At 47.6% G+C, this 21,685-nt stretch overlaps 1 protein-coding gene across 3 annotated transcripts in view; it reads left to right on the top strand.

Annotated features, from left to right (window-relative positions):
* SLC12A5 (solute carrier family 12 member 5) overlaps nucleotides 1–21,685 on the top strand; it is a 1,098,594-nt gene that overhangs the window by 389,657 nt on the left and 687,252 nt on the right. Inside the window, exon 1 of one of the 3 annotated variants that reach the window (XM_085619361.1) lies at nucleotides 11,869–12,059. The exons of the other annotated variants lie outside the window; for them this stretch is intronic. Within the exon in view, the coding sequence (XP_085475487.1) occupies nucleotides 12,008–12,059 (52 nt within the window). The 5' untranslated portion in view covers nucleotides 11,869–12,007. Of the gene's footprint in view, nucleotides 1–11,868; nucleotides 12,060–21,685 lie in introns of those variants that run through there. 3 annotated transcript variants of the gene reach the window in all.

The following is a 21,685-nucleotide window of genomic DNA, read 5'->3' as shown; positions in this document are numbered from 1 at the left end:
TCACAGTGAGGCATTTGAATTGTGCTTGTTTGTGGTTGGGGAGCCAGTGGAGCTCCTTCAGATGTAGTGTGATGTGTGTGCAGCATTAGAGGTTGAGACTGATTCTGGCTGCAGAGTTCTGAATAGACTGCAACCTTTTGGTGCGTTTTTTTGTTGATCTGGGCATAGAGGGTGTTTCCGTAGTCCAGCTTGCTTGTAAGAAGGAAGGTTTTGAGGGTTTCCCGAGTGCTGATAAGGAGCTATTTGAAAATCTTCCTCAGCATCTTCAGTGTATGGTGGTGACGGCGTTGACCTAGACAGTCATGTCAAGTTTGTGCTCGATCATGATCCTGAGCTTCTTTGCCACGGGATGTGGGGGTGGGTGTTCGTCCTAGCTATGTTGGCCACCAGGTGGAGTCCCACGGTGAAGTCCTATCCCTGAAGTACATGATTTAGGTCTTGTTGGTGTTCAACTTTACAGATGGTCATTATCCAGTTAGTGATTTCAGTTATGCATGCATTGAACTTGATCCTGGTACTGTGCGTCTTGTTCGTGAGGTAGAGAATGAGTTGCGGGTCATCAGCGTAGGAGAGGACATTGATGTTGTAAGATTGGATGATGCTGGCTAGAGGGATCATGTATTCGACAAATAGGGTCGGACTCAGGGAGGATCCTTTGGAACTCTGCAGATGAGGTGGCGGGCATCTGAAGTGTACAGTGCCAGGTTGACTGACTGGGTCATTTTCAGTCAGGACGGAGCAGATCCATTGAAGTGCGTCTTCTTGTATTCCAATGTCGTGTAGGCATTGGATGAGGATGGAGTGGGTTACCATGTCAAATGCTCTGGAGAGGTCCAAACGGATGAGGGCCAACATGTCTCCTCTGTCCATAGTCATGCAGATGTCATCTGTGGCAGTGATGGGGGCAGTTCCTGTGCTGTATTAGGGTCTGGAACCAGCGGTGTCAAGGCATTGGTGGTCATTGAAGTATTCTAAGAGGTGTCTGTTGATGACTTTCTCTAAGACCTTGGCTGGGAATGGTAGCAAGGAGATCGGCCTGTAGCTGACAAGCGTTGAAACGTCCACAGAGGGTTTCTTCAGCAATGGAAGGACAGTTGCCTGTTTTCCATCTGTGAAGGTTGCATAAGAGGTTCAGGCATTCAGAAAGGGTGCCAACAGGGTGGTGATTGGTTGCAGACTCCTTGAGGTTGCGTGGTGGGGCTAGGGGTCCAATGGGGTCCCTGAGTGGATGGAATTCATGGTGGTCATTGTTTCTCAGTGGGTCTGTAAGTGGGTGTGTGAGTCTCTGAGTAGACCTGTGAGTGAGTGTGTCCAAGTGGGTCTGTGAGTGGGTGCATGAGTGTCTGAGTGGGTCTGTGGTTAGTATTGGGGCTTTGGATAGGAGCAGGAGGAGTTCGGCTAGGTCTGACCCATCTGGCTGTGGGTTGGCGCTGCACATGGCAGTGATTTTAAGAATTTAGAGAGATTGTTGCAAAGGTCCTCCAAGTGGGTAATTGAGTTGGAGGCGGCCGCTGGTGATAAGAAATCCTTCAGAATGGGGAAGACTTCTTAGCTTCTGTTGATGCTGACATCGATATGGAATGCATAATACATCCAGGCCCAATAGATATACAGATAGTTGACTAGTGTTTTTTCTATGTTTATGAACCTCAAGGTGGAATATAGATCATACATGTTTTGCTTCATGGACTTGGAATTTGCTGCTGGAAATTATCTTTAAGAAATATGGTTCCTAGATTCAATAGATGGATTGATTATGACATAGGCTCCTCTTTATGTCTATGAATTCGACTCATTCTTTTTTTAAAATAAATGAGCAAATTATTTCTGAAAATTATTACCAACTAATATTACCAACTAATATGGTATCTTGGCCAGATTGCTTTAGGATATAGACAACTTTCTAAGTCTATGAATTGTGATGATTGATGGAGTCACACCACATGAAAGGAGAAAGACCACATTGACTAATCAACTTCCTAACTATTCCTATCTGACCAGCAGGCAACTGCTTTATTTTTAAAAGGACCCTCACACACACTAAATTTGTGTAGCATGCTTTATCATTGGATCCAAATCCGGTATGCCTAATGCTCTAGGATGGGCTCAATCCAACTAGGCCTGGGCGGTAAATTCCGCTCCGCTCGCGGAATTTGCGGTATTTGGGTAATTTCGCGTTCCGCGGAGAATGCGGAATTGCCCAAAATTCTGCGTTCCGTGGCTTCGCGGAATTTTTTGCTTGTTCGCGTTCTCAAAATGCGTGTTCACGAGATATTTCCCTCCGAGCACGCAGACAGCGTTCGTGAACAGGAAAAAAGCATCGCGAGCAAGCAGTTCTGCATGTTCGCGGAATTTCTGCGTGCTCGCGGAGATTTTTACCTTCTTGCGGAGCTTTGCGAAGCGCGACTACGCAAATTACGCCCACCCCTAAGTCCAACCCTTAGACAATGGGGGGGAGCAGATCTGTTCAGGATAAAGCAGGACCGGACTAAGTACAGATGCTGGGTGAACCTGTGGAGTAAGAATGACAGAAGGTTTTACCCTTCAGCTCTCCCCTATGAAACACTTTTCTCGCAAAATGAACATAGGCATGCCGGGTAGTTCCTGAGGGACCAATAAAGAGACAAACAACCACTGAACAAGTTGATTTGTTAGCATGAGTGTGCCATGTACAAAGTGAATGAGGATTGGAAGAATAGGACTACACAAATAAGGTTGGATGGAGTAAGGGATCCACTTGGTCCTGAGAAAGTCGGGTGACCTAGTGGGCAGAGAAAAATTGGCTGAAACATGCTGAACTATGTAGACTTGGGAATAATAAGTGTCTCCGAACACATCATGTGTTGTTTTACATTTTGTCCTGAGACCCTTAGGAATAAAGGAACACAGAGGTTATTAGATGTTATGTTACATTTGTTATGGGATCCCTAACTAGAGTAAGAGTTCCCCTCCCTATTGACTAAGTTCACTAAAAAACAAAAAGGTTACAAGGATGTTATAGTTAGGAAATAGAATTAAAATCTCTTAGAAATTCACTGAAAAAAACAAAGGTTGCAGGCACATTATAGTTAGGCTCAGATTTCACTCCTACAAAACCATAGAAATTCAGTAGTTAATAGTTACCTGAGGTAATTATAACTTTGCCCTACGGAATGCAAGACTTATGACCTCACATATTACATAAATCATGACATGGTTAGTGACATGACTGATAACATCTCAAATGACATCACTGATTACATCATCCAGTTATTGTGAGCGTTTTCTAAACTTTTATGAGTGTTAAACATATATACTAAGGTACCACAAAAGCTAAAGTAGTATGGTTTGTGTACTACTAATGAGTGATAATATTTCTAATATATGTCATGTGAGTGGCTGTGTGACTGTATCAGTGGTGTGAGTGGGTGTCTGAGTTTCTGTATATATCTGGCTGGCTGTGTAGGTGTGTGAGTGACTGTTTGGATAACTGAGTGGCTGTGTGAGTGGCTGTGAAGGTGAGGGAATGGATGTGAAAGTGGATGTATGGGTGAGTGAGTAGTTAAGTGTGTGCATAGGTAAGTGAGTGGGGTGTCAGTGACTGTATTGGTGAGTTACAGTGTGTGTGAGTGGTTATGAGTGGGTGTGTGAGTGGTTGTATGTATGTGTGAATGGGTATGTAAGTGGTTCTGTGGGGATCCATGGATGTGTGAGTGATTGTATGGATGTGTAAGTGGCTGCATGGGCAAATAAGTGTATATGTGTGTAGCTGTATTTGTGAGTGAGTGGCAGTGTGATTAGTTGTATGGGTTAGTGCATGGGTGTGCAAGTAGCTGTATGTGTGACTGTGTGACTGGCTCTTTGAATGAGTGAGTGGTTGTGTGAGTTACTGTATGGATGAGTGGCTGTGTGTGTGAGTTGTTGTATGAGTCTGTGAATGAGTGTGTGAGTGATTGTGTGGGTTGTGTCATCAGTGATGTCACTGACCATGTCATTAGTGATGTAATATGTGAGGTCATAAGTAGTGCAATGCCTGTGCGTAAGTTAGAGTTAGCTCAGGTAGCTATAGCTGCTGAATTTCTATGGTTTTGTACAAGTGAAATATGAGCCTAATGATAGCATCCCTGTAACCTTTGTTTTTTACTATGAATTTCTAAGGTTTTTTAAATCCTATTTCCTGGCTATAACCCCCCTGTAAACTTTGTTTTTTAGTGAGTTTCTGTGTTTTTTTAATGTTATCCCCTAACTAGAACTCCACTGTAACATTTGTTTTTGTAAGGGACTTTCTTGTTTTTTTTTTTATTATTTCCTAACTGTAACTAGGAACCTTTGATAGTGAGTGTGGTGTGTGAGTGAGTGCATGGGTGTCTCAATAGGTCTGTGAGTGGGTGTGATAGTGTCTGAGTGAGTATGTCAGTGAGTGTGTGAGTGGGTCTGGAGTTGGCTGCATAAGTGTCTCACTGAGTTTGTGAGTGGGTGCATGAGTTTTTAAGTGTGTCTGTGCATGGGTGTGTGATTGCCTGAGTGGGTGTCTGAGTCAGTGCATGAGTGTCTGAGTGGGTTTGCATGTGGGTGTCAGATTGTCTGAGTAGGTTTGCTAGTGCCTTCATAAGTGTGTGAGTCAGTCTGTGACTGAGTGTATGAGTGTCTGAGGGAGTCTGTGAGTAGGTGTGTGGTCTGTGAGTTGGTGCATGAGTCTCTGAGTGGGTCTGTGAGTGGGTGTAGGAGTCTGAGTGGGTCTGTGAGTGTGTGTGTGTGTCTCTGAGTAGACCTGTGAGTGAGTGTATGTATCTAAGTAAGTCTGTGAGTGGGTGCATCAGTGTCTGAGTGGATCTGAGAGTGACTTCATGAGTCTCTGAGTAGGTTTGTGAATGGGTGTATTAGTGTCTGAGTGCTCTCTGTTTTGCCATCTTCTTCTCTGTTTTGCCTTTTCTGCTTGTTTTTCTGCCCTCTGTTTTGCCTTACCTGCTCATTTTTCTGCCTCTGGTTTGCCTTCCCTTCTCATTTTTCTGCCCTCTGTTTTGCCCTCTTCTCCTCCATATTGCCTCCCTTGGTGTTTTCCTGCCGTGTTTTGCCCTTTCTGCTAGCGTTTCTACCCTTCATTTTACCCTATTAGGGGCCATGTGTCCCTGGATCCACTGGTCTCACCCAGGGCACCCATTGTGCAGAATGGGGACTTTGGGGAGATCCTCAAGGCCCCTACGGTCTCAGCCAGCTCCCTGCCACCTGCAGGAGCCATCATTGCTTTTGCATGCAGGGAGCTGTTGGAAATGCAGCTCCCTGCTTGCAAGAGCAATAGTTTCATTGCTTTCCTTGCCTGCATGTCTGGGGGCAGGGAAAGAGATTAACCTCTGCTTCCAGCAAGCAGGACTACTTTGACAGCTCTTGCTTGCTGTAAGCGGAGTGTTTGCTTTTGCTTGGCAGGAGATATCAGCTTCCTCCAAGCTAAAGCAAACAGCTATGTTTGGGTGTGGGCATCCCGGAACATAGCAGGAGCTGACACAGTGGTTGGCGGTCCCCAGGGCCATTAATGGCTCCAAGAGGGGGGCTGCATGGCCCCTCCTTCTGTTTTCACAGGCCTCCCTGGGGGAGCAGGTGGTTCATGGAACAATCTATGGCCCGGGACGGGGCCACACTGGCCCCTCTCCCGCATGTTTTTTAATAGCCAGCCCTGGGGAGATGGTGGTCTCCGGGGCATGAGGGGTCTGCATGGCCCTTGCTATTTATTGGTACAAAGTCCTGGGGGTGGTGGTCTCCTGGGCTCTAAAGAGCTCTTGGATGGGGTCCTACGCTGCCCCCGCCAATATTTCAACTAAAGCCTCGGGGAGGTGGTGGTCCCCGGGGCTCAAAAGAGCCCATGTAGGGAGGTCTGCGCTGCCTACCTCCATTTTGTAAATTAAGCCCCGGGGAGTTGGTGGTCCTGGGTCTCAAACAGCCTTAGGAGGGGTCACTGTGCGCCCCCTCTTTTTTTAAACAAATGCCCTTGGGGTCTCTTTTCAAAACAAGCGCGAGAGCCTGCACTTCTTTTTTGTTTTAGTTTTCGCCGGAGTCACGGATCTGCTGTGATTATCTGTGAAAATTTTTAAAAAATGCTTTTTTGTCCTGGGGGGTCCCTCTGGGACCTCAAGAATAGAGCTAAAGGGTTAGGGTTTTCCTGCCATGCCCCTCTTATTTTTTTAATGTTTTTTCTGGGACTTGTCTGAAGCTGAGTCCCAAGATGGCTGCCAACACTTCCTACTTGAAGTGTTGGCAGCCAATTAGATCACATCACCCGATCAGGAGGGTTCGCTGAGATTTAACATCCCTAGATCCAAATTTGGATTTTTTTTATTAATAATAATAAAAATACTGGATGATTTTGGATCAAATAACAAAAAGGGTGCTCTCTGGACCAAGAGCTAGCTTTCTACCAAACTTGCTGCAATTCTGTCCAGCCGTTCGGACTGTAGCCGTGTCTAAAATCCCTATAGAAATTTGCATGGGAAACACTTTTTTTTTACCCTCCCTTTTCTTGGCCCCCGATTGCCGGATCATCCTGAAACCTCCATGCACAACTAGAATCACCGGTACACATTTTTGGGGAAATTTTGTGAAGATTCGAACAAACGGCACCAAAGATATAGACAAGTCAAAAAATGCCTTTCCTATGGAAACATAGTCCTAACTATATATATATACATCAAAAAAGAGTTGCCCCTATGTAAAAAGCCACACTGGTAGGTGTCATTTGTTCATTTAATGAGGGTGCAGACCGCCTGCGCTCTGCTTATAGCCATAACAAGTGTTGCTGCCTTACGCGTATTCGGCGAACCACACCCTTGTTCACAGGCACAGCCAATGTCTAACAAAACAGATGAACAGTTACTCAGTTTAAAATAGATGGCAATCCCGCCCCCAATTGGGCCTCAAAACCTTCTGGTATTTGGAGTTTCTGGAAGTATCACCCATGTGAGTTTCCGTGTTGCTCGCAGTAATGGCATGATTAATATCCCCAGTGGGTATGTCAACAAACAATCCGCAAGCAGACTGCCCATACCGCAGCCCTCACTGAAAACCAACCAGTCCATTTCGCTGACACGTATATCGTGTCATCAGGATCTCCTTGCATGCATCGGGCAATTTCCATGGCCAGGCGAGCCCTAATACATCCATCAAAAAAGAGTTGCCCCTACGGAAAAAGCAATGGAGGAATCTCTGGGTGCTGTTCTCCAGCTGTGCAGTCGCTTGGGAGGTATGCTTCTCGAGCCGTGGATTGGCTGTAGAGTGACCCTTCTCCTGGGTTTGTCTGGATGAACTCTTCTCAAGCGGTTCAGTGGCTCTGGACAGGAAATAGCCAACTCCCATTGTGGAGTGCCTCTGAAGGGACCGATCGGTAGCTGTGCTGTGGTTCTAGTGGTACCCCTCGGATTTGAAATTGGTTTGAAGATCTTCTCTACTACCCAGATCCTCAATCTTTGGAGCAGTTTTGAAGAGTCCCTCCTCCAACTGGGGAGTGGTTTTGAAGAACCCCACAACCATCTATGCAGCAGTCATGGAGAGGCTTTCCTGCGGCTGAGGAGCATATTTCTGGAGGGCCTGAACCAGCTGTGAAGTGGTTTTGAAGAATCACTCCTCCAGTCATTAGACAGTTAAGTTTCCCTCCTTGAGCTGTGTAGCAGTTTGAGGAATACCTCCTCCAGCTGTGGGGCAGTTTTAAGAGTCCTTCCTTGAGCTGGGTGACAGTTTGAAGGGTTCCCCCTCCAGCTTTGGGGCAGTTTTAAGAGTCCCTCCTTGAGCTATGTGGCTTTTTGAAGAGTCCCTCCTCCTGCTGTCGGGAAGTTTTAAGATTCCCTCCTTGAGCTATGTGGCAGTTTTAGGAGTCCCTCCTCCAGCTGTGGAACAGTTTTAAGAATCCCTCCTTGAGCTGTGTAGCAGTTTTGGGATTCCCTCCTCCAGCTGTGGGGAAGATTTAAGAGTCCCTCCTTGAGCTATGTGTCAGTTTGAAGAGTCCCTCCTTCCGCCGGGGAGCAGTTTTAAGAGTCCCTCCTTGAGCTATGTGGCAGTTTGAAGAGCCCCTCCTCCTGCCGTGGGGCAGTTTTAAGAGTCCCTCCTCATGCTGTCCCTCGTCCAGCTGTGTGGCAGTTTGAAGAGTCCCTCCTCCAGCTGTGGAGCAGTTTTGAGAGTCCCTCCTCCAGCTGTCGGGCAGTTTTGAAGAATTCCTCTTACAGTCATGGAGTTATTTTGGAGAGTCCCTCCTCCAGATGTGGAGTGGTTTTAATATTTCCTCATTGAGTTGTGCAGCAGATGGACGAGTCCCTCCTCTGGCTGTGGAGGAGTTTTAAGAATCCCCCCTCCAGCTGTGAGGCAGCTTTAAAGAGTATTACATCCATTTGTGGATTGGGTTGGAAAGTCCCTCCTGCAGCTGTGGTGGGGTTTTGAAGAATCCCTCCTCCAATCATTGAGCTATTTTGAAGTAGTCCTCCAGTTCTGCAGCGGTTTTGTAGAGATCCTCCGCCTGTTAATCAGTTTTAAGAGTCCCTCCTTGAGCTGTGGGGCAGTTTGACGAGTCTCTCCTCCGGCTGTGGGGCAGATTGAAGAGTCCCTCCTCCAGCTGTCGGGCGGTTTTGAAGAGTCTATCCTCCGGTCATGAAGCTTTTTTGGAGAAGCCCTCTTTTGCAAAGTCCGCCTTCCATCTCTAAAGAGACTGTTTTGGGTGGAGGGGGGCTCCTCAAGCTGTGGACCAGTGTTGAGGAGTCCCTCCTGCAGTGGGGTGGTTTAGAGACTCCCTCCTGAAGCTGTGAATCGATTTTGAAGTGTCCCTACTTCATTTGTTGTGGGGGTTATGCTGAATTCCTTTTCCAGTTGAGGAACTGCTTTAAAAGTTATCTTCCAGCTGTAGAGTGGTTTGAAGATTCCCTCCTCCAGCTGTTGGGCAGTTTTAAGAGTCCCTCATTCAGTTGTAGAGCAGTTTGAAGAGTCCCTCCTCCAGCTGCGGGCAGGTTGACGAGTCCCTCCTTCAGCTGTAGAGCTGTTTGAAGTCTCTCCTCCAGCGGTGGGGCAGTTTGAAGAGCCCCTCCTCCAGCTTACAGTAGTTTGAAGTGTCCCTGATCCAGCTGTGGGGCAGTTTGAAGAGACCCTCCTCCAGCTTAGAGTACTTTGAAGAGACCCTACTCCAGCTTAGAGTCGTTTGAAGAGTCCCTCCTCCAGCTGTAGAGCAGTTTGAAGAGTCCCTCCTCCAGCTGTGGGGCCGTTTGAAGAGACACTCCTCCAGCTTAGAGTCGTTTGAAGAGTCCCTCCTCCAGCTGTGGAGCAGTTTGACGAGTCCCTCCTTCAGGTGTAGTGCAGTGTGAAGAGTCCCTCCTCCAGCTGTGGGGCAGTTTGAAGAGTCCCTCCTCCAGTTTAGAGTAGTTTGAAAAGACCCTCCTGCACCTTGGAGTCGTTTGAAGAGTCCCTCCTCCAGCTGTAGAGCAGTTTTGAAGAGTCCCTCCTCCAGCTGTGGGGCAGTTTGAAGAGTCCCTCCTCCAGCTTAGCGTAGTTTGAAGAGACCCTCCTCCAGCTTAGAGTCTTTTGAAGAGGGTGCTCCTTCAGCTGCAGAGAATTTTTAAGAGGCCCTCCTTCGGTTGTGGAGCTGTTTTCAGAGGCCCTTCTTTCGTTGTGGAGCTGTTTTAAGAGGCCCTCCTTTGATTGAAGAGCTGTTCAAAGAGGCCCTCTTTCGGATGTGGTGCAGTGTTGAAGATTCCCTCCTCCAGACTTGGAGCTGTTTTGAGAGGCCCGCCTTCTGTTGTAGAGCTGTTTTAAGATTCCCTCCTCCAGGCGCGGAGCTGTTTTAAGAGGCCCTCCTTTGGGTGTGCAGCTGTTTTAAAAGGCCCTCCTTCAATTGTAGAGCTGGGTTAAGAGGCCCTCCTTTGGTTGTGGAGCTGTTTTAAGATTCCCTCCTTCTGGTGTGGAGCTGTTTCAAGAGGCCCTCCTTCGGTTGTTTAGCTGTTTAAAGAGACCCTCTTTCAGGTGCGGAGCTGTTTTAGGAGTCCTTCCTCCAGCTGTGGAGCAGTGTTGAAGATTCGCTCCTCCAGACATGGAGCTGTTTTGAGGATGCCCTCCTGCTGACGCAGAGTTGTTCTCCGGCGTTTGATTGGCTCTAGGGCTGCCCTTCTCGAGCGGTGGAGGAGCTCGGAGGGGACTTTTTCCCCTTCGCTTCGAGGAGGCGAAGCGGGCTTTGAGTACAAACTGATATTGAAAGAAATTGCATTTGTTTGAAGTTTTATGTAATGCGGCCTATGTCGAATCCACATCAGAGCGCCTCACATTTGGCAGAAATGTTCATGTTTTGCGAGAAACGAACGAATACAGCAATTTTGAATATTTACAAAGACAAACCGTGGAGTGCATTGGACGTGGGTGCTTGTTATTCGTGACAAGGTTGCATCCAGCTCTTGAATCGGCAATAGGTTAACTTCTATCGGCTACTGTCGCGATTTGTATGATCTAACTCGCTCGAAATAATTTAAGCCACATAGTTTACAGGACAGAGTTACTATTAAGGTAAACGGGAGTATGAATTTAGACACACACACGCAGGCACCCTTCACGCAGAAAACACCCCTCTTCCCACGCACAACTTGGCACAGCCCTGTGCATCTCTTTGGAGCTCTGCTGGGGGTCTATTTTTGCGCCGCCCTGTGCACTCTTCTTCGCTCCATCAGGCCTCTCTTGGACTCCATCTTGGGTCGTGGGTCACAATTCCTAACTCTGCCCTGTGTAAGGCCGCCAGCTCTCTGCTTATATCCCGTCCTGTCCTTTTTTGCAGTTCTATTTTGCGCCAACTCGACCAGAAGGTATCAATCAGAGCGCTTTACATGAGCACAAGTTGCTTTACACACGGACACATACATTTTTTTTGGGGGGGGGGGGGGGGGGAGCAGGGGGAGATTACGTTATTAGCCCAGAATCACAGGATGTTGAGCGTCCCTGCTGAGACTCGAGCCTGGTACCCCAGCTTCGAGCTCGACCGCTCTGGCCATTAGGCCACATCCTCTCCCTGCAAATCATTACTTCAGATACACCTGTCCAGTCGCTTAAATCGGAGCAACCTGTGCCCATAGCTCCCGGGGTGCCGTGGCTGGCTGGACAAACAGGCTCCTGTCGACATACAAGCCTGGCATCCTGAGCTGACACTGTTCTATGCCACTCTCGCACTGCCCGCCCCGGGGTCTCCTTCACCTCCTCAATGTTCTGCTCACCTGTGCGCTCGTCCTCCAGGCGCTGTGCAAGCCTCTATTAGATGCCCGGTCTGTTAATGCTGGAAGAGGGTCGGTGAAGCTGCGCCATAGAAGGGTGCCCAACCGCCCATCACTCATGAGTGTGGCGTGACCCGAGGTCTGGTATTAGGGAACCTATGCGAGAGAGGTGGTTGGAACGAGTTAATGCCCACGGCAGGCCCCTACCAGCATCCATGCCCCGGCCAGATTTTATTAGGAAAACTCCTCCCTCGTTAAATTAGGCTGCGCAAGAAATTAACAGTCGAGCCACACACTCCGTGAAGGCATCTGCTTGGGGGGGCGGGGGGGGGGGCGCGTTTTCATCATTTAAACGCTACCTTAGAAAACCCTTTTTTACCAAGCCCCCACCGAAGAGAGGAATCTACGGGGTGCATAGGTTTGCCAATACATTCCTTGGAGCACTCCATCACTTGAGACCCCCAATCCCTCCCTCGTCTCCCAGAATACCTCAGCCCCCAAGAACATTTGCCCCCCCCGGTCCTTAATGCCCCGGATGCTCCCCGGCTGGGCTGCGAGGCTGTCGGGGCCGCCGTGAGTGAGGCTGTGTGTCTGCAGTGAAGCCTCCTCCTACTGACGGGGGGGGGGGGCTGGCGGGGGGGAGAGTGGAGAGGGGGAGACGGCGCAAGAAGGCTTGTTGCAGCAGAAAGCCTCTGGTCCCCGCGAAAAGGGAAAAGGCAGCCGGTCCAGCGTCCTCCCCGAGTGCTCTGAGGGGGGAGAGAGGCGAGGACCCTTCGGAGCCCCCCTAAAATAGCTGGGGGTGGTCGCTGGGAAGGATGCTGAACAGCGTGGCGGACTGCGAGGACGGCGAGGGGGGGCCAAACCAGGGTAAGTGATGGAATTCGGACATGGGGACGTCGAGGGGGTGGGTGGAAGATGCCAGTTTCCGGCGATGAGGGCCAGCGGAGAAAGAGGGTGGTACCCCCCCCCCTGCAGAGATGAGACAGGGCGGGGGGTCAGCGCCTGGAAGCAGGTACCCCAATCTGCAGGTGATGTGAGGGGGGCGCAACCGGTGTTTATTGGGATATGGACGCGGCTATCATTTCCCCCAGTTTTCCTATTGAATGGTAAAAAACCTCTTCTCCAACCCCCTGCCAGCCCCCCTCTTCCATAGCCCCCCCCCCCCCTTCTGCCCGTGATTACATCGTAAATCCACAATTGACATCACATTCTGCAGAGCTGCTCTGATCTGCGGCAATGCACAATTCCGAGGAGACCTGTCTTGCCCGTACCGGCTCCGCTCCCTCCAAAAACCGGTGTGTGAAAGTTTCTGGGGAGGGGGGACTGCGCGCCAGCAAAGGCGGCATACCGCATTATACCTGATAAAAGCGCCTCCGCGTGTCCTGGGCGGTGCAGCCCCTGCCGAGAGGACCGAGGCGCAGCCTAAATGTGTGTGCTGCGGCGGAGGTTCCTCAGGTGCAGCGACTGCCGGCGCATGAACCCCCCCCCCCCCCACCTCCCCACGGCCACCGGCTGCCTCAGGCGGCTGCATATCAGGACAGCACTGCACACTGTACAGGCACCCCAAAAGCACAGCGGCGCTATTCATGGGGGATTTGTCAACTGCAGCGAGGCGCTAGCTTTGATACCAGGCTGCTGTTTTTGGTCTCTTAATTCACACAAGTGTTTTAGAAGGATGTCGAGCTCAGAGAAGCTCCTGGCTGCAGCGGGGCGACTGCCTTGCCGGTGTGCCTGCACAGGCGTCCGCATTGGTAGACAAGTGTGCGTGTAGCTCTTGTAGAGGCACGTGTGCCCCCTGCTCTGCCTGTCGCCCCAGGCGCCCGTTGTGGTAGGCAAGTGTGCCTGTAACTCCTGTATTGGCACCCGTGCCCCCTGCTCTGCCAGCCGCTACAGGCGTCCGCATTGGTAGGCAACGGTGCTTGTAGCTCTTGTAGTGGCACCTGCGCCCCCTTCCCTGCCAGCCGATCCAGGCGCCCGTAGTGGTAGTCAAATGTGCCTGTAGCTCCTGTAGAGGCACCTGTGCCCCCTGCTCTGCCAACCTCTATAGGAGCCCACATTGGTAGGAAAATGTGCCTGTTCCTCGTTTAGTGCCCTCTACTCTGCCAGACGGTACAGGCACTTGTAGTGGTAGGCGAGTGTGCCTGTAGCTCCTGTAGTGGCACCTGCATTGGTAGGCAAGTGTGCCCTCCGCTCTGCCAGACGGAACAGGCACCTGTAGTGGTAGGCAAGTGCGGCTGTACCTACTGCTCTGCCAGCCGGTGAATGCGCCTGTATTGATAGGCAAGTGCGCCTGTAGCTCCTGTGTTGGAAACCGAGTGTGCCTGTAATACATATGTGGCCGTTCCAGCGGTGGTGCCAGGGGTCTCTGTGGTACTAGTCGAATGTGCCTGGACCAGCCTTGGTGCCAGAGAAGCATGCTTCTTGGCACCTGTTGGACTGCTGCACTGTACACGAGGAGCCGGTGATGTGCTACCATCGAATCGACCAACCAACTATGTATTTGCAGGGTAAGGCATTCTCTGGGTACATAGAGGGTGGGTGCATGGGTACCTATACAACCCCCCCTCAAGCTCCTCCAGTACCAGTAATGAGTGCTGCCCATTGGCTAACTCTAGGACTAGCCTAGGCACTACATATGTACAGTGCCAACATAATGCCCTCTGTGCGCTAGATCTGGATTGCCGGAGCTCTCTTCTTCTAGATAGCTACAGGTTCAACCGCTACGGCATTTTAAGAGGTGGGCGACCTGACCCCTGCCCATATTTAATATCCCGCCACGTTTCGAACACAGCTTGTTTTAGGGCATTGGACATTCCTCTTGCAGGAGACTAGTCGGAGTTTCCGGTGGGATCCAGCTAGGAGGATACATAGATAGCTTTCTAGCCCAACACAAAGTCCGCGGCTGACAGCCATGCCAATCTTTTCCACCTGTGTGAGGTGTGGCTGCATTTCTGAGGCCACGCGACAAACGCGGTCTCCCGTCGTGCAGTTTGTTCACGCCGATGACGTCATTTTAAGGGAGCCCGCTGCAGAGGGCATTAGAATAGCCAAGATGCCGTTTTATCGCGGCTTCAGTCACATTGGGAACGAATGGGGAGCCCCGCAGAGCTCATGGTGTTGGCAAAGGAAGATGTGCTCACCTTCCCCACTCTATGTACCAAGGATAACTTGGCATGATAAGAAGTGCCCCCACTCTGCACCGTAGACAAGCATTAATGGCTTCCATGAAATGGCAGGAGGAACACATAATGTCCATCTTTGATCCACCCTTGTCTTATCTGAACATGATTACCTCTCTGTTCTATGTAACAACGAGAAACAAGCTTTGGTGAATGTACAATAATGTGGGTCCATTGTGAAAATGGTTGGCTTCAAAAATAGAGTTGACGCATAAACTGCGAAAACGAAGATCATACGGAAATATTTGTGTACAGATACCTTCACCTGTCAACCATTTCCTTATTCAGACAGATCACTTCCCATGTAATGGAATAGCAGATACCCGCACAGATATAAGCGATATCACAGCACTCTGTAAGTAAGCCAGTAGTTTGATGTCAGTCCAGTAGGTCAGAATCACAGTAAATTCAATCCAAGTCTTGTTTATAGCGTGTAACTTGAAATCTTCAGTCACAAAGTAACATCAAAATATACAGCCAACACATGTTTCGTCACCCGCGTGACTTTTTCAAGGCTTTTACTGTGGAAAAGAATGTATATGTAACGCTATCAAAAGTCTGTTGGAATCAACGCCCCAATTGTGTTTCCAAGATACTGACTAGGATAATGGTGTCTTCTGACTGAAAACCATGTAACCTGGGTGCCCTGGGGTTAGTGGCTAGGAGCACCCATTGATATCTTAATCTGTGAGTAATCTCATAAACTCCAGATGGGTGTAAATCCTAAAACGTAGATGGCCAAAAGCGGTCCAAGGCGGTCAAAACTAAAATGGAGCAGACAGAAGGGGAATTGGAAGCATGTAAAGTGTGCCGGAGATATGATAAGCTCCTGGTAATGTGTCGGAGATCTGATAACGTCCTCGTGCCCGTGTATAGCAGCCTGTGTCTATGGTGTCCCGAATGCAGGTGACGAATAATACGTATAGGCTGTATCTCTTGATTCTACTTTGTGACGGAAGATTTCAAGTTACACGCAATAAACAAGACTTGGATTGAATTTACCGTGATCCTGATTTATTGGACTAAAATCGAACTATTGGCTTACTTACTGAGTGCTGTGATATCGCTTATATCTATGTTATGAGCAGCGGTCCCTTCGACCCTTTGCCATTTTCTGACACCATTGGTAGTAGAGTGTCTGATATCCAATATGCACCATTCCTTTTACGGATGATGAACTTTTCTTGTTAACCCACATACATTTATCTGTGCATACGTAGTGCGATCGTGCGAGCCACTACTACCGCTTTGTATTGTGGCAGATGCTTGCATGGTGAGGCCAACAAGTTGATGGTGTGGTTAGAAGCAAGGAGATATTTTATTGCTAAGCATTTTCTTTCCATGGTCTGAATTGTTTTCCTTCCTACCTTTTGAGACTTTATTTTTGTAGTCATTATGTCTCTATCTTATAATTTTACCCGTTAAAGCTTGCGTGCTGGTTGCACACGCTTGCTGCTATCACTAATGAGGTCAGTTCTGATAGGTGCCATCAGTACGTAATTGGAAGTTTATCCCACAGCTTTTGATTAAAGGTGTCAAAGAGAAACATTAGACAAGTCGAGATCATGTGGATCCGACTCAGCACTCTATAGATGAAAACTCCAGTGTTCCAGTCTGCAGTGGCTTTCGCGTCCTTTTTTGTTGTTGATTGGACATAGGTGATAGAGTCCTCTGCTAGGCCTTATGCCTTAATGGTAGTGGGAAGACTGCAAGCAGTGTCTGGTGACCCACCACCTCAAGAGCGACAGACCGGACCATCACATTAAATATAGATACATGCCTCAGTCCACTTGCACCAAGATGTTGTCCAATATTTTAAGAGACCAATCTCAAATATGTTGGACCAGACAGACAGAAAAACTGTCATTGTCCCAACATTTGCAGTCCCTGTGTCCCTGAAGTTGAAAGAAGCTTCCACAAGACCTAGAGATGATTTGAAAGTTTGGTAGGGGGTCAACCTACAGGTTTGCATATTTGGCTTTTTGGAGAGGGACAAAATATAAACTTTTGTAACCGCCATGCGACACACACGAATCAAAGAGGGCTTGAGAATGCCACACACAGGTGTGCCTACTTCTTTTGTAAAATATAGGTTGGAATGTAAGATGGGTTATGCTTTCTTAGTGAGGAGGTGGACTGTCAGTGGCAGAATATAGACATATTTATATCAGAGATTGCGGGTACAAACGCGAAAATTTGAAATTCCCTGCAAACCCTGTGAAAATGGCAACAGTGGAGATAGAAGCATCTATGTCTTATAGGGTGCGAGACGGTCTCCCTATTAGATCAGGTGGTTTAGTAATTAGGGACTTCTGGGGCATCACAAAGAGATATCCAGGCATTTCAGTTGCCTCATGTGTTTCTTTTAAAGGCCTTTGATTCCTAAAGGGGATTCCTCGCCTGTCTGCTTCTTGTCACAGGGGCTCACATTGGATCCAATCTACTGTCTTCCGTCAAAACTCATGTCCTTTCATTGGGTTTTTATCGACTTGTTTCACCCACGATGGTCTGCCCATTGTCCTTGGGTATGGTCAGAGCCACTGGAATTCGGCAGCAGGGGCAGACCAAATTATGTGGCAGGATTGACTAACCTTTGCAGCAAGAAAAAGCAGATTATGCGGCATAATGCAGCACATTTTGTGATGGTATTAATTCATTACTTTATCATTTTTACACATTAACACTATCTTGGAAAAGGTTTCACCTCATTAGTACCAGTCTAACAGCAAAATGCGGCAATAGGTAAGTGAAAGGTGGCCAGTCATTCTTTGCAAAGGGCGGCAACACGTGTCACTGCGGTTTTAGTCACTTTTGAACTGTTCGAGCTAGAAATATATTTTTTGTTAAAATCTGCAAATTAAGCAGCAGACAAAGGATTATCTGTGAAATCCATAACTATGCGGAAAATGCCATGGCCGCAAAATCGCATAAATCCAGTGTCCATGGGTATGGTCTATTATCTCACCAACATGGCTGAGGGTAGGCGTTATGCTTTATCCGTGATGCTAGGACCATGCTGTGCAATCTCTCATCATGCCTTAGCTCATCTGCATACTCCCTTCATGGTCTGGTCATCAGGCCGCGTACTCTTCCTGCGTACTCTGTGTGGAGCTGGTAGCGGGACAGTATAGAGTCTTCATAATGCTAAGGTGAGGCTTGTCATGGGGGCGGTGGTTGGAATATATTGGTGCTGGATTGTCCTGGATTCATATTGTCTACTCTCCTTAGTGCTGTGGGGGTCAGGCTGTATACCCTGCCCATGGTAGTGGAGGCCCAGGTGTATACTCTCTCCCTGGTGCTGGGGATGTAGGATGTATACCTTCTCCATGGTGCTGATGTGCAGGGTGTATACTCCCTCCACAGAGCTGGGGTCAAGCAGTATACTTTGCTTCCATTGCGCCAGTGTCAGAATTTATATTTTGTCCATGCTGGTGGTCAGATTGTTGTTGGGGTCAGTCTTACACTCTGTCCATGGTGCCAGGGATGAGGATCTATACTCTTCTTAGTGCTGGGGTCTGGATGTATACTCCCTCTCTTCAGTTGGGGTCAGTCTGTATACCATCCACAGTGCTGGAGGTCAGCTGGTATGATTCTGCAGTTAGGCTCTATTTTCTCTTTGGTTTGTTGGGGTTAGGTTGTATTTTGTCCTAGTGTTGTTGGGGTTAGGGTGTACCTTCTCTTTGTGTTTTTGGGGTTAGACTGTATTTTCGTTCCGTTGTGCTGCTTTTATGGCATATTTTGTCTCTGTGCTGCTGGGATTAAACTACATTTTATCTCGTTTTTGCTTGGCTTGTGCTGTATTTTCTCTCAATTCTGCTGCATTTAGGCTGCATTTTCTCTCTGTGTTGCTGGGGGTAAGCTGTATTTTCTTTCCATGACGCTGCAGTTCTCTGTATTTTATCTCTATGTTGCTACAATTATGCTGCTTTTTCTGTCCATGGTGCTGAAGTTAAACTGTATTAGGGGGCACATGCATCAAGCATTTTACCAGTCGCAAACGGGCTGATTCGCAGAATTGGCCCGTTTGCGAATGGAAAAATGCCTTTTCCGATGCATGTACCTTTTTGCATTCGCAGGATAGGTAATTTCAATTTTTTGCAATTCCCTATTTGAGATGCATGTAGAAGTTCCTAAATGCGACTTTGCATTTAGGAAACTCTAATTGCCATCATCTTCAAGTTGATGGTAATTTGTGCATGCATTGAAAAATGCACAAAAATGCATTTTTCAATGCGCTATGTTAGGGCATGTGTGTGCTACACATGTGCATACTAACCTTTTTGGGGGGTGCCTCGGGGGGGCCTTAGGCCCCCCCATGCCCCCTTGGATTTGCATTCGCCAATTGCGATTACCAATTTGGTAATCGCAAATTGCGAATGCATTCCCATTCATTCCTATGGGGCTGTAGGCACATACAGGCACATGCATCAACCTTTTCTGCGAGCGCAAATGGTGCGATTCGCAAAAATCGGCCGTTTGCGCCCACAAAAAGAGCCTCTGCGATGCATGAAACTGAAACGCTCTCGCAATTTAAGAAATTGCAATTTATTGCGAGTTCTTAAATTGCGATTGCATTTAAGGAATCGCAAATTGTGATTCCTTAAATGCAATGCATGATGAAATTGCAAATAGCGATTTTGCTAATAGGGGGCGCAAATTACCATCAATTTGAACTTGATGGTAATTTGCAAAAACTTTGAAAAACGCACTAAAGTGTATTTTTCAAAGGTGTAGGTTACACACTCACATGCCCTTGGGGCATGTGTGTACAGTTCAATTTGAGGGGTGCAACAGGGTGTCCTTTTGACACCCTCGCACCCTTGAAATTGCATGAACAATGTGCGAGTACCTACTGGTACTCGCAAATTGCGCATGAAATCTCCTATTCATTCCTATGGGCCTGTAGTCCCATAGGAATGAATGGGAAGGCATTCCTTAATTGCGACTCGCAATTTGCGAGTCGTATTTTAGGAATGTTTGGGAATCGCTAATTTTATAGCGATTCCTACATGCATAGGCTTTTGCAATACCTTAATTGCGATTCCTTAATAATCGCATTTAAGGCATCGCAAAAGCCTACATTGATGCATGTGCCCCATAGGAATGAATGGGAATGCATTGCCTAATAGCGTTTCGCAATTTGCGAATCGCTATTAGGGAATGTGAAGGATTCCAAGATTATTTGCGAATCCCTCATGCATAGGCATTTGCGATTACCAGATAGCAAATACTTAAAACTAGCTATTTTGTAATCGCAAAAGATTACCTTGATGCATGTGCCCCTTGATCTCTTGCTGTCGGGGTTAGGCTATCTGTGGCGCTAGAACTAGGCTTTATTTTCTCTTGTGTGTTGCTTGGGTTAGGCTGTATTTTCTGTCCATGGTGCTGCAGTTAAACTGCATTTTCTCTCTGTGTTGCTGGGATTAGATTTATTTAATCTCCATGGCGCTATAGTTACGCTGTATTTTATCTCTGTGGTGCTGAGGTAGACTGTACGTTCTCTCTATGGTACTGGAACTGGACTTTATTTTCTCCCTTGTTCTGCTGGGGTTAGGCTGTATTTTCTCCACATGACGCTGGGGTTAGGCTCTACCTTCTCTCTTGTTTTGCTGGGGTTAGGCAGTATTTACTCCACATGATGCTGGGGTTAGGCTGTATTTACTCCACATAATGCTGGGGTTAGGATGTATTTACTCCACATGAAGATGGGGTTAGGCTGTATTTACTCCACATGATGCTGGGTTCGTCTGTATTTTGTCTCTTGTTTTGCTGGAGTTAGGCTGTATTTTCTCTCTTGTTTTGCTGGGGTTAGGCTATATTTTCTCTCATGTTTTGCTGGGTTAGGCTGTATTTACTCCACATGATGCTGGGGTTAGGATGTATTTACGCAACATGATGCTTGGGTTAGGCTGCATTTTCTCTCTTGTTTTGCTAAGGATAGGGTGTATTTTCTCTACATGACGCCGAGGTTAGGTTTTACCTTTTCTCTTGTTTTGCTGGGGTTAGGCAGTATTTTCTCCACATGATGCTGGGGTTAGGCTGTATTTACTCCACATAATGCTGGGGTTAGGCTGTATTTACTCCACATGATGCTCAGTTAGACTGTATTTTTTCTCTTGTTTTGCTTGAGTTAGGCTGTATTTTCTGTCTTGTTTTGCTGGGGTTTGGCTGTATTTTCTCTCTTGTTTTGCTGGGTCAGGCTGCATTTTCTCTCTTGTTTTTCTAAGGATAGGCTGTACTTTCTCCACATGATGCTGGGGTTAGGCTGTATGTACTCCACATAATGCTGGGGTTAGGCTGTATTTACTCCACATGATGCTCAGTTAGACTGTATTTTTTCTCTTGTTTTGCTGGAGTTAGGCTGTATTTTCTGTCTTGTTTTGCTGGGGTTTGGCTGTATTTTCTCTCTTGTTTTGCTGGGATTAGGCTGCATTTTCTCTCTTGTTTTGCTGGGGTTAGGCTGTATTTTCTCCAAATGATTCTGGGGTTAGGGTGCATTTTTCTCTCTCGTTTTGCTAAGGGTAGGCTGTATTTTCTCCACATGATACTGGGGTTAGGCTGTATTTTCTCTCTTGTTTTGCTAAGGGTAGGCTGTATTTTCTCCACATGATACTGGGGTTAGGCTGTATTTTCTCTCTTGTTCTGCTGGGGTTAGGCTGTATTTTCTCCACATGATGCTGGGGTTAGGCTGCATTTTTTCTCTTGTTTTGCTAAGGGTAGGTTGTATTTTCTCCACATGATGCTGGGGGTAGGCTGTATTTTCTCTCTTGTTTTGCTGGGGTTAGGCTGTATTTTCTTCACATGATGCTGGGGTTAGGCTGTATTTTCTTCACATGATGCTGGGATTAGGCTGTATTTTCTTCACATGATGCTGGGATTAGGCTGTATTTTCTTCACATGATGCTGGGGTTAGGCTATATTTTCTCTCTTGTTTTGCTGGGGGTAGGCTGTATTTTCTTCACATGATGCTGGGGTTAGGATGTATTTTCTCCACATGATGCTGGGGGTAGGCTGTATTTTCTCTCTTGTTTTGCTGGGGTTAGGCTGTATTTTCTTCACATGATGCTGGGATTAGGCTGTATTTTCTGCACATGATGCTGGGGTTAGGCTATATTTTCTCTCTTGTTTTGCTGGGGTTAGGCTGTATTTTCTTCACATGATGCTGGGGTTAGGATGTATTTTCTCCACATGATGCTGGGGCTAGGCTGTTTGCTCTCATCCTAGTTCTGCGGTCAGATTATAACATCGACATCATCATCACACCCTTGTATGATGCCAAAAATGTCTTGGCCCTGGTGTAGAAAAGAGCTGAAC

This window comes from Triturus cristatus, chromosome 7, assembly GCF_964204655.1.
Source record: "Triturus cristatus chromosome 7, aTriCri1.1, whole genome shotgun sequence".
Taxonomy (NCBI): Eukaryota; Metazoa; Chordata; class Amphibia; order Caudata; family Salamandridae; genus Triturus; species Triturus cristatus.
Note: the sequence above shows the minus strand (reverse complement) of the source record. Positions and strands in the feature narration are given on the sequence as shown.